Source organism: Pleurodeles waltl, chromosome 4_1, assembly GCF_031143425.1.
Source record: "Pleurodeles waltl isolate 20211129_DDA chromosome 4_1, aPleWal1.hap1.20221129, whole genome shotgun sequence".
In the NCBI taxonomy this organism is placed as follows: domain Eukaryota; kingdom Metazoa; phylum Chordata; class Amphibia; order Caudata; family Salamandridae; genus Pleurodeles; species Pleurodeles waltl.
The window spans coordinates 282,094,295-282,106,873 of record NC_090442.1 but is presented as its reverse complement, the minus strand read 5'-3'; the positions used below and the strand labels follow the sequence as shown (position 1 = coordinate 282,106,873).

General features: G+C 44.0%; 1 protein-coding gene across 1 annotated transcript in view; it reads right to left on the bottom strand.

Moving 5' to 3' along the window:
• Positions 1 to 12,579, bottom strand: part of KCNMB4 (potassium calcium-activated channel subfamily M regulatory beta subunit 4) — a 117,239-nt gene that overhangs the window by 12,052 nt on the left and 92,608 nt on the right. The window contains exon 2 of the mRNA XM_069230052.1: positions 10,708 to 10,835. Coding sequence (XP_069086153.1) covers positions 10,708 to 10,835 — 128 coding nt within the window. The remainder of the gene's footprint in view (positions 1 to 10,707; positions 10,836 to 12,579) is intronic.

Below are 12,579 nucleotides of genomic sequence, written 5' to 3'. Positions count from 1 at the left end.
GGATCTATGTATAAATAAAAAGGTTATCATCTTCAGCACTGATGCGGCAGGCGGAACTTGACAGCTTTTAAAGTTCAAGTGCTGGAGGGCACCAGACCTACACACACAAGATGGATGCTTGTTCCTGTTGCTATTGTACCATCCACAAAGCAGCCCTCCAGTCTCTTTGTTAATTAATTAACCTTCTCCTGTCTGATCCAGTGCACACACTACATTGAGTGTGATCTACTTGTGCCCTCAAGGTCACTAGCCATCTATCGTTTAAGTGCATCAAAATATGTGATTCAAAAGTGTGCACACATACAGCGCTGACCATGCACCAGTTTAATTATTTGAGTAGGTATTGATTAATGTGAAAAAATAAATCGTGCGGTGCTTTGGAGAGCCTTTCTATTTCGAAAAGAAATCTATTCAGCAGAACAGACAGTACATTACAACATCCACTACAGCATTAGCAACACACATCACACTAAAAAATAACATATTAATGTGCAAGCTTAGATGAACATGTATCTTTTAATCTACTTCTAATTGTGCACTTCAAACGCTAGCATTGAAGTTATATGTCTTTATGTTAAAGTTGCGAGCACTAGGATCATTTTTCCTTTATTACACACAGCACTAATAGAAGTAGTTGGAAAGGAATCATAATATAGGTCCCTTTTTGTCCTGAAGAATGCTTTTGACCTAAGAGGCAATGACATAAGCAGAAACATGATATCACAGCAATGAAATACATTGAGTGTTTGACTTTTCATCCTTGGTGTGGTCTCCCTTAACTTTTTGCTTCTGTTTCCCAGGTTGTTGATGTGTGCTGGACTCTGATTTTGCAGTTTGTGTTACTCTGGGCACTTTACCACTGCTAACCAGTGTTAAAGTGCAAGAGTTCCTTTACAAAAAATGTATACAATTGTCTTATCCATGGATTGCATATTTGATTTATTCGTAAGCCCCTAGTACAGTGCACTAGAGGTGCCCAGGGCCTGTAAATCAAATGCTACTAGTGGGCCTGCAGCACTGGTTGTGCCACCCACATAAGTAGCTCTGTAACCATGTCTCAAACCTGCCACTGCAGTGTCTGTGTGTGCAGTTTTAACTGTAAATTCGACTTGGCAAGTATACCCACTTGCCAGGCCTAAACCTTCCCTTTTCTTACATGTCAGACACCCCTAAGGTAGGCCCTAGGTAGCCCAAAGGACTGGGTGCAGTGTATGGTTAAGGTTGGACATATAGTAATGTGTTTTATATGTCCTGACAGTGAAATATTGCTAAATTCGTTTTTCACTGTTGCAAGGCCTGTCCCTCTCATAGGTTAACATGGGGGCTACCTTTAAATCTGATTAAAGTGTAGATTCCCTTTGGGAGCGGATGGGCATGTGGAGTTTGGGGTCTCTGAGCTCACAATTTAAAAATACATCTTTTAGTAAAGTTGATTTTGAGATTGTGTGTTTGAAAATGCCACTTTTAGAAAGAGAGCATTTTCTTGTTTATACCATTTCTGTGACTCTGCCTGTTTGTGGATTCCCTGTCTGGATCAGTTTGACAGTTGGGCTGGTTGCACCTCACACTACACAGTGACACAAAGGGAGCTGGGGTGTAGTCTGCATTTCCTGATGAGCCATCTGTGCTAGGAGGGGGGGGAGGAGTGGTCACGTACACCTGAAATGGATGTGCCTGTCCTCACACAATGCAGTCTCCAACCCACTGGTGAGTGTCCTGGGCCTGTCCTGGGCAAGGCAGGATTTCACATTCAAGAGAGACTTTATTTTGAAGTAGGCCTACTTCAAAGGGGCAACTGGGTATAAGAAGGGCACCCAAAACCACAGATTTTAGATCACTTCCAGAAACCAAGAGGAACCTCTGCCTGGAGAAGAGCTGAAGAGCTGAGGAATAAGAGCTGCCCTCCCTGTGTCTGTGCTTTGTGTAGCTATCCTGAAGTTGCTGCTTCTGCCAGAGTAAGAGGGCAAAGACTGGACTTTGTATGCCTTCCATCTTGAGAAGAAATCTCCAAGGGCTTGATTTACAGCTTGCCTCCTGTTGTTTAAAGTCTCTGGGACAGCAAAGACTTCTCTCTGCCAGCACCTGGAGTCTCTGGAGAGACTCCTACTCTGCCCTGTGGTGCCCATCCAGTTCCTGGGACCCTGAAAGGAGAAGCTTGCAGCCTAAGAGGAAGAAATCCACGCACAGAACGTTGTGCGGGGAAAAGATCAACGCGACTCCGATCTGCGGCTGGAAAATCGTCACGCCGCTGGCTTCACGGCTGAAAATCGATGCTCGCCTGCAATGTGACCGAAGAATCAACGCACGGAGCTGGAGAAATGAAGTGCAGCATCGCTGACAGAGGCTGGTGAGATCGCAACCCGCGCTGCATGGTTTTCGGATCATCGTGCAGCTGGATTTCCGACGCAAACACCGCTGGGTGTGTAAAAACAATGCAAGGCCTTGAGACCCGAGAGTGCTAACAGTATCGACGCATCGCTCTCCTGCGTAGAGAAGAAACGATGCGCCCGAACCAAAAAAAGGAGAAACGACGCACGGTCTCGTGAGTGAGTGAAATCAGCGCATCACAAGCCCTTTTTGATGCACACTCGCCCGTGCTCTGTTATTTTTGACGCACCCAAGGTACATTTTCATGCTAACAATGTTAGTGTGTGTTTTAAACTACATAAAGACTCTTTTTGCTTTTTAATTGATAACTTGACTTGTGTATTGTGGATTTTTGTCATGTTAGTCTTGTTTTGTTTAGATAAATATTTTCTATTTTTCTAAACATGTGTTGTGTTATTTTGTAGTGTTTTCATTAAGTTACTGTGCGTGTGGGTAAAAATACTTTACATCTAGCACTCTGAAGTTAGGCCTACTGCTCTTCCAAGTTACCAAGGGGGTAAGCAGGGGTTAGCTGAGAGTGATTCTCTTTTACCCTGACTAGAGTGATGGTCCTTGCTTGGGGTAACCTGACTGTCAACCAAAGACCCCATTTCTAACATTGAGGATAATAATTAAACATATCTATAATAAATTGTAATCTTTTGTGGGTGGAGACTGTAATAAAATCATGGTACTTACCACATACAATGTTAACAGTTTGGCCCAAAAAAATAGATGTAAAAAAAAGGACAGAACTGTTGTGAGGGCTTCCATGGCCCATTCTGGTTCTCCAACTTAGCTTAGTTGTATAATTTACATTTTGCATGTTTTAGGCTGACATCACGTTTAGCAATGCAATTTCTCACATTTAATGCTTGCACAATATTATTCCAAAAATACATTGCACATACTGCTAGTTTTTAGGTAGCCTTTCTCAACATGTTATCTGTACACTATGTTCAAGGCTAGGAACATAGAACAAGATATTCTAGTGCTTGTGTTGCTCATTCAGAGACAGCTTCTAACAACTAGACATATCATCGCATCAGAGCTGTGCATTGAACATAGTGTGGCTTTGATTATATGAACAGTGCACTGCACCGGGGGGGTTCAGAGGAGCACTCCGGCCACTACTGCCCCGGTACAAATCCTGTGTCCAACATGCAGTTCTGCTGATGCTGATCTTCCATGTTGCAAAGAAGGATTACCAACTTCACTCTAGACCGGCACCCTGGCTCAGCTCTTTAGGTATGGGGGTCTTAGGCTATCCTCCTAGATAGGGCACATGCAAAGGGTACACCCGCTATGCTCTCAAATTGTAGATAGTGCTAGGTAGGAAGCTATAGATCTAAGACTACCATGATAGGACTGTTATTTTTTTTACCATGTTAGTAACACTGGTTACAATAATTTGTTTCATCTGCCTAATAATCACAGTTCATTCTCTCTATGCAAGACTACAATTGTTTCAATAAATGTTCGAAAAAATCATTTATTTATCTTTCTTGTGATTACCCTGGGTATGCATAAGTAAACATTAAAAGGGTAAAATTTGTTTCTGAGACTTTCTTTGGAGTGAAAGTGTTATGTTTGAGGTTACTGTAATCACTGTTACCCTGGGAAGGTTAGGGTTCAGGTGTGGCACTGTGAGCTAGCTAGGAATTGGGTCATGATGGTGTAGATAGACTCAGTCCCCTTGTCCTGAAGTTCTGTTCTCCTAGGAACCGTGTAACAGAACCACTATTAATATTAGGGTTTTAAGGATAGGCCCATCTCATCCCTGGTAAAGAGAAGTCTAATTATGAGGCTTGACACCTAGGGGGTTATTCTAACTTTGGAGGAGGTGTTAATCCGTCCCAAAAGTGACGGAAAAGTGACGGATTTACCACCAGCCGTATTACGAGTCCATTATATCCTATGGAACTCGTAATACGGCTGGTGGTATATCCGTCACTTTACCGTCACTTTTGGGACGGATTAACACTCCTCCAAAGTTAGAATAACCCCCCTAGTGTGATAAAGGTATTGAAAGGAAAAGTAAGAATACGGTTTGAACCGTGAACAAAGAATTCAAGATCCAAGTGACAGAAAGGCTGTTTTTGCGATAAAATTCAGTATACGTGGAGCAACTCAGAATCCTTCTAATTTCATACCTCTTCCACCTCTCCCATTTGATGTGCTTTCACATTTGCAATGTCCTTTCTTCCCCCACTCTAGGAGAATATCCTTGGACATTAAGAGAATCAAGATGTCTTACCTGCTGCACTGAACGATCGCTTCCTGCCTACTCCTGATAATTGACTTTCCCTGAATATTTGCTCCCAGCATTTTGCTTTAGAACTAGTGGCACCAATCTCCTTTTGGAGATGCAGGATAAAAGGAGAGCCAGGGTGGATTGTGGGTCTAGAGGAAGGGTGGATTGGTGGGAACAACCATATATCTGGAAGAAGTAGCTTGGAATCTCAGGAGCCAGTCCTGAAAACTTGAGAACATTTCTTGAAGGTGCCATAACATCGAAAGCTTTATTTCTAATGCTTTCTCCACATTGCAACCTTTATTTTTCTTACAATCTTCAATGCTACATCCAATCCTCTACATTTTTGGGATGTAGCTCTTATCAATTTGTGGTCTTGTCAGCTTAGTTTGTGTAAACATTTTAGGTTTTTATTTCTTAAATGAGTTGCTGTTTGGAAAGTTGTTAAGCACATGTAATATTTTATAATGTTTTTCGTCTCTGTGATAGGACTTGATGCATGATCCAAGCTACCATTCATCAAAGAAGCCAGCTTGCCTTTGTGAATTAAATTGGTAGGTCCTTGCAGGAGTTCGGCCTATCACAAGAAGGCGATGACCTGTCTCTAGCACTCTACAGTAATTCCTTATTATAGGCTACTGAACCACTGTTCTTTCACACATTATGTCACTGCTCAACCCATGCTCTCACAGTGAAAACTGCACTGGTAAGTGATGACGGATGAGTTGATCAGAAAAGAAGTAAATACAGAGATGCCCAGGAGGGTACTTCCAAAGGAAATGGGACAGGTGCAAGGGCAACAAGTCAGTCAAACCCTGCTGACACATTGGGAGACTCTACGATACACAGCAAAATAGTAATGGGATAGAGATTGTCAGGGCATGTACTCTTATCATGACACGAAGAACCAACAGCTCAGAGTTCTGCATTGTGATGTAAAGAATGTATGGAGGAGTGCTTAAATTTCTATTAGACACTGTATCGGAGACATGAGCCCTCTGCGTGGAACTGGTACTATCTCAGTTGTAATCCCCCATTGAGGAGCAGGAAGGAACAAATTTGCTAAGTTCATGGCAATCAATACATGTAGCTAGACTGTGAAGCTAAAAAACACAAATCATCATTATCCATACCCAGAAGACGAGGGTGCTGATGTGATGATAGTATGCCGCCAGTGACTGGTAGCACAAGTGTACATAATTGTGCATAATCATGTATTTCCATGATGCTCTCATGGGGACTGATGCTTTTCCTGCACATAAACATGGCCAACTAGAGTGAAAAGCCTGGAAGTATTCCACCTATATAAAGGCGTCCCAAACACAATTAGCAACTGCTAAGCATCCCATAAGAAAAACAAAGTTGGCATGGGCACCAGAGCCAGCAGTAACTCCTTTCAACAAAACATGTAAATAATGGGAAGCATCTTGACAAAATGAGCCTATTAACCCTTTCTGGACGGCAGTGACAGCAGATCTTCTGACAGGAGTAAACACTACAGTAGGTGACCTCACGCAAGAGCATCCAAAGTAGCAGTCAACAATGCAGAATGAGAAACCATTACACCAAACACAGGAGGCCCCCAAGCCATGCTATTAGGGCACATTTATCTCCCACACAACATCACAGTAATGGAAAATATCCAAATTGAAGGGAAGTGAAGCCTTCCGGTTATGAGGCACTGGACTGCTTTGATGAAATTCATGCAAACTGAACAAGACAGGACCTGTGGTGCTGCTTACATGGTGAATTGGATCATGTGACCTAGCCTCCTTTGACATCATGAAGAGAATGTGCCAGGTGGTTTGATGTTATTCTCTTTCAGTATGCCAGAGATGTGGGGAGAACTGGAAGGATCACAAGGCAATCTAACATATAAAGAGTTCCACATTGGGGCTGAGGTGACCTGAGTTGATAGTAGTTTTTTATTGTTATAACGCTCCTCTCTGGTACAGTCTGGGAGGGGTGCCAGGCTCCTAAAGTCATGCCAGACCCAGATATGCCACTCTGTGAGAGTAGTGAACCACGAATAGTGAGAGTGAGACCCAGAGGTTAGCCATCAGGTTTGACTCACATGGTCCAAATAGGTGCCACTGGCATGATGGGGCTCCCTGCTACAGATTGATGACTGTAGATGAGTCACTATTGTCTGAGAGGGGGAACAGCCTAAACAACGCGGGCTAAGCCACACGTACGTTTATCATGCAGGTGGAACAATGCATGCCTTAACCACGACTGGCTGCATGTCTGCCTCAACCACGCATATGCGTGGTTAGGCAGAGAGCAGTCTAGTGGTACGGATGGGCGGAGCAGGAAGGACGTGGTGAGGTAAGTGGGGCTGGGGCAGGGTTTTGGGGTAAGTTTTTTGGGGTGGGGTGTATTTAGGGCTTAGGGTGGGTGGGGGGTCGGGGTAGTTTTTTTTTACAGTGGCAGGGCTTTAGGGCTCAGGGCGGAGAGCGTCTGGGGCCAGGTTTTGGGGGTATTTAAAGGTGGGGGAAGGTTTTAGGGCTTAGGGCCGGTAAAGGTGTTGTGGTAATTTAGTTTTTTGGGTGAGAGGGAAGGTTTTAGGGCTCAGGGCAGGTAATGGGGTCGGGTAGTTTTTTTTTATAACTGGGGCCAGGGTGTTAGGGAGTGTTGGGGCAGTTTTTTTGTACAGGGGACCTGGTTTTAGGGCTAAGGGCTGCGAGGGTCTGTGACCAGGTTTCAGAAGTGGGGGTTTAGAGCGGGGTAAGGCTTTAGGGCTAAGGGCGGGTGGAGGTAGTCGGGGTAACTTAGCTTTTAGGGGTGGGGAAGGTTTTTTTTAATAACAGGGGCCAGGGTTTTGGGTGGGTGTTAGGGTCATTTTTTTACAGGGGAAGGATTTTAGGGCTTATGGCAGGGAGGGGCTGGGGTCAGGTTTTGGGGAGGACTTTTTTAAGGGTTGGGGTAGTTTTAGTCCTCAGGGTAGGTGGGGGGGTCGGGTTGTTATTTTTTTGTTAAGAAGGGGGTTGTATATCACAACCACACATGACATTACCGCATATTCCTTTACTAAGCATGCTTTTACAACAAAATCCATTGTAAAAGCATAACTGCCAAAGACATGCGTGGTAAAGATGCGGTCGTGGTTCCGACCACGTTGTTAAGGCATGCGTGGTTCTGGCACATGTGGTAGTGACATACAACCATCTGAAAGCATCCAGGGAGAGTACAAGACACCCGCCTGCACCAGCCTGGTAGTCAATAGAAGGGTGAGATGCATTCGAGGTGCACCATGAGTTGTGACAGAGGGTGAGGCCTCTATCATCCACATGGAATCTGAATGCTACGTGAATAAAGGACCTCCTTTCCATGAAAGTGGCATGGTGCTGCACCACAATTGGCAGTGTCACGCTTCATCACTTCACAAATGCAGGAATGCACTATATTTACAAACATACAGCGCACCCTTGTGTTTCCCCTACCGCTGATGCTACAATTAGCTGCCCAGTGCCAATGCAGGCACCCTTGTACCATAATGCGAGGCTGCCTGTGTTGCAGGGAATGATTGTTTATGTGCAGAAGGGGGCCCCTTCCTGCACACAAACAATAAATAATGGCAATTTCTTACTTCTTTGTGTGCTACAGAATGCAGCACACATACAAGTAGCAAATCCTCATTATTTATTGATTGTTTATGTGCAGAAAAGGACATCTTCCTACACATAAACAATCATTCATGGCGCATTCTTTTTCACACAGAAAAAGCAAAAAAGGGGAGAAATAAGTATTTCTCCTTGATGCACCATGGTAACTCCACCCCTGGGGTGGTGTTAGTTTTTGGCGCTGCCTCAGGTTTACGAATCCTTGTAAATCTGGAGCAGAGTCAAAATGTAGTGGGTGTTGCATTGGAACACCCACAGCAACACCCATTGCAAGCCCCTCTGCTGCAGAAAACTGCATTTGGGGGCCCATACTCACAAGATGGCATTAAGTCACAAAAAGTGTGCCTCGTAAATATCAATATAGCTTCACTGGGGCACACTGACAGAAGGTACAGGAAATGCATATACCAGACCCTAAGTGCATGCTGACATAGTAGCCTAGCACAGGGTGAGTCTGGAGGTGGTGTTAACATTCTTGAAGGCTTTTTTATGTAGCCTGCTTCTGACAACACAAAATTAAGGAATGTTACTAGGGAAGTGCCGAGGGAGAAAGGAAGTATACGTTTGAAGATTGAGGAGAAAAGGATCTGTAAGGACCAGACCATCTGGCCGGAAACCACTGCTAGTGGACAAGTCTGCCCATTAACATGAAACAAATCCAAAAATCTAAAAGTTATACCAAGATGCAAACTCTCCCCTTTACACCAGGATTGGAAGAAAAGAGAATGAGAGTGCTGCCTCAAGGGTAAATCCAGTGATAGAAGAGTAGAGTAGACTGATTTACAGAGCCTGCCTTGTGGAGAAGTTACTAAACGGGTGAAGGGTTAATGGTGTAATAGGTCATGTTAACAAATAAAGTAATCGGATACTCTACGCATCTGTATCCGCTCCCAACCAGATTATATTTGTGGAAGAAGTGGTTGCCCTTTAGAATGATCAAATATAACGAAAAAAAGATACATTGGGTGACTTGAAGTCACAAAAAGTGGGCACTTGATGCACTGAAACATTTCCACCATGTGTCTTCTGTAGGAATTCAGCTCGTGCCTATGCAAAACCAAAAGTATAAGGTGGTATTAAAGTAAGAATCCAGGCATGGGCATTCTTCTTCAAATTAGAGATCAGGATTTCAGGCAATTCCTGGTTTGATGAGAATCTTGAGGTTTAAATATAATTTATCATTTCAGTCTTAGCGGAAGGAGTAATAGGAATAATTACTTCAAGTGTGTTTTGCTGTTGTTATAGATTGAATTAGTGTTTGGAGCATATAACCTAGTGCATTTCCAAATACAGGAAAACACAGAGCCTATCAACAGATGACCATAGTAGTCATTTGGCATTATCTGCAAAAACATTGGGTTAGATGTATTAACTTTTCGCCGAAGTTGTCGCACTGGTTCAAAGGGAGAGAGCAGAACAGAACCATATTTACGAAGATGTGTTGCTGTTTATCTCTGCTCGTGTGCTGGCGCGTCTTAGAATGCCATACGCCAATGCGCACACCCTTGCACCATAGTGACAGGGTATGTGTTCTACAGCTCAGTCAAGTTTCCCAGGTGCATGTGTGATGTGCTGCTCCAGTCAAGCCGTTTTCTTTGAGTTCTAGGGCTAGTAGTCTCATTCATTCCATTATAAAAGAAGACTACAAGTCCCAGAATTCAAAGGAAAAACCTGGATTGGAACAGTACATCATGCATGATCCTGGGAAACCTGGTAGCTATGGTTCCTGCAAGCATGGGTTTAGTACTGGAAGGGGATCTTCCACTACAAAAAAGCTATGCTTTAATACTTTTTTTATTTTGTATGTCTGCTGTACAGTGCAGCACACATGGAAAGTTGGGAAAATGTGGAGAGTTTTAAAACCTTGTCCACAGTTACGCCTGCCTTGGGGAGGTGCAGGTTTCTAAGCAAATTCCCGTCTACCAATGACAGGGGCTTGCATCAAAACCCAAGGGGGGTTGCATGGGAACTCCCAGCTACAGTACAATCGGGACTGCTCACACAAAGAGGCGCTTTACTAAACCCACTGTGAGTCTGACAGGAAATATTTCTCTCACGGTGCCCCAAACTGTGGTTAGCTGCCATTTTGAATCAAAAATGACCCATATAAAAGATGTGATAATGAAGCAAGAGTGTGCAAGTAAGTGGGCTGGAAAATACTCAAAGGACACATTTCATGATTTTCTGATATCGTTTTAACTCGCTCCAGCAGAGGACCGGGGGCAGTTTCCGGCTGCAGCACGCTGCGCCTGTCCTAATGTGCCCTCTATCTCCCCTAAAAAGTTAAAACATTTTCGAGACAGCTTTGGAACCAGTAACACAGCAGAGATTAGCAGGGGTTCGGAGCAATACTGTTTGAGCAGAGGTTTGTGAGGGCATTTATTGGCCATACTCTCTCTGCAGCCACAGCTTAGAAAACGCTGCTGAACACACGCAAGTGTTGACTTCCACCCAGGAATGTACCTCCGCAGCTGGTTCAAGTAGCAGGTGAAAGGTCGGAGGCCAATTTCCACGTTCCAGTATTCCTGCCAGATCTTGACGTTTTTGGAGTTTTTCTGGTTTTCTCTCTCGCAGGGCGGAATGTACGAGCACTGTGAAAAGGAGCAGAAAATGGAGTTTTCAGTACGAAACAAAGCATGCTGTGCCCTTAGTGGTTATGACATATCCCAGATCTGACTCTTGAAACATTTCAACATCTCTAAAGCTTTAGTGCCACATGGCTGACACGGTGTTTGCCCCCTGTGCCGCCTAGGAATAGCAGAATGCACGCACGTGTCCAGCCTGCAGCCAACCCCCGCTGTGCACGGGTGCAGGCCATTCACAGGGACTGTGGACACATAAGAGTTAGGGCAGAGGGCTTGGCCAAAGGCTAGGTCGTGTAAATAACCTATGTTGCACATGGCTCAAGGCCATGCGCGACTGGGGATTATACCAATGCAGGAGGTTGAGAGTAGGGTCTAAATGTAGGCCAGGCCCTGTGCCAACCCTGGCTGCCCATTGGCAAGCACATCCAGAATTTAGTAAATGGAAGGTTTGACCTATGGCCTGGCTAATCCTATGGAAAAATATGGAAAAAAGAAATTTGGGGCCTTCTTTTTTTCTCCGCTCCCGCTTGATGGATCATTCCCCAAATTATGTTTTTTGGAAACTTTTGTGAAGATTCTTTAAACGGTGGTAAGCAACACAAAAATGCTCTTCCTTTGAAACATAACATAAATATAACTACACAGTGATGACCGCCGCTGTTTGAAATATATGTTTGTGTGTGTGTGTTTGTGTGTGTGTATATATAAATATACTAAGGTTAAAGTGATGTTAAAATAGGTAATAAGGTAAAAACTAATGTTTAAAAAACAAAACCCTCTGCAAATTCATGTTATAGTTTAATGAGTAAATTATAACTTGCGCCCCTGCCATACACTGCTTATTACCACACATATTACATCAATCATGAGATGTAAAATGAAATCACTGATGAAATCACTCATGACATCTTAAATTATAATGCCTTTTGCTGTGCCAGTGAAAATATATGTGGCCTAATAGCAAGTACAAACTCCAGAACAGCCCTGGCGGTCTTTGACTACCAAGGTTGTAATGAGGGCCTATGGGCCTGATTCTAACTTTGGAGGACGGTGTTAAACCGTCCCAAAAGTGGCGGATATACCACCTACCGTATTACGAGTCCATTATATCCTATGGAACTCGTAATACGGTAGGTGGTATATCCGCCACTTTTGGGACGGTTTAACACCGTCCTCCAAAGTTAGAATCAGGCCCTATGTCTTCACCATTCTTTACCAGGAAGCTCATTTTGAGTATGTGCTGCCTGCTTGGAGCGCATGCTAAACCGCAGTGGAGAGAGTGCGCGCGAAGTAGGGTAGGGCTTTATCCAAGGCCTAGGGAGGCTGCCAAGTGTTTGGCAGGATGTGCAGTTCCTTTCATAGTACAGAGATGGTAGATGGAGGTCAGGCTAAGGAGGTGCCCCAGCAGGTCCGCGCCCATGTCCACGTTTGGTGTTTCCGGGCCCTGAATTATATGCTCCACGGTATTTGCAGATCTGGTGATCCTATAAATACAGGGCTACTCCTAAGGCCCAGAGTGGTCGCCCATCTACGGATACCGCTACACTACTCATAATGAGGACATTAGGATGTCCAGGGTTAAAAGCACCCACTGTGGACAACAATACACAAATATATATTTTGCATTAAGTTTACAGTTGAAGAGGCCTAATTTCTACACAAAGTTTAATACTTTTTTCCTAAAAAAAAAGAAATGGGCTTGTTTATTCATCCGTGCAAATTAATTCAGAGGGGCTGTCTGCTGATGTTT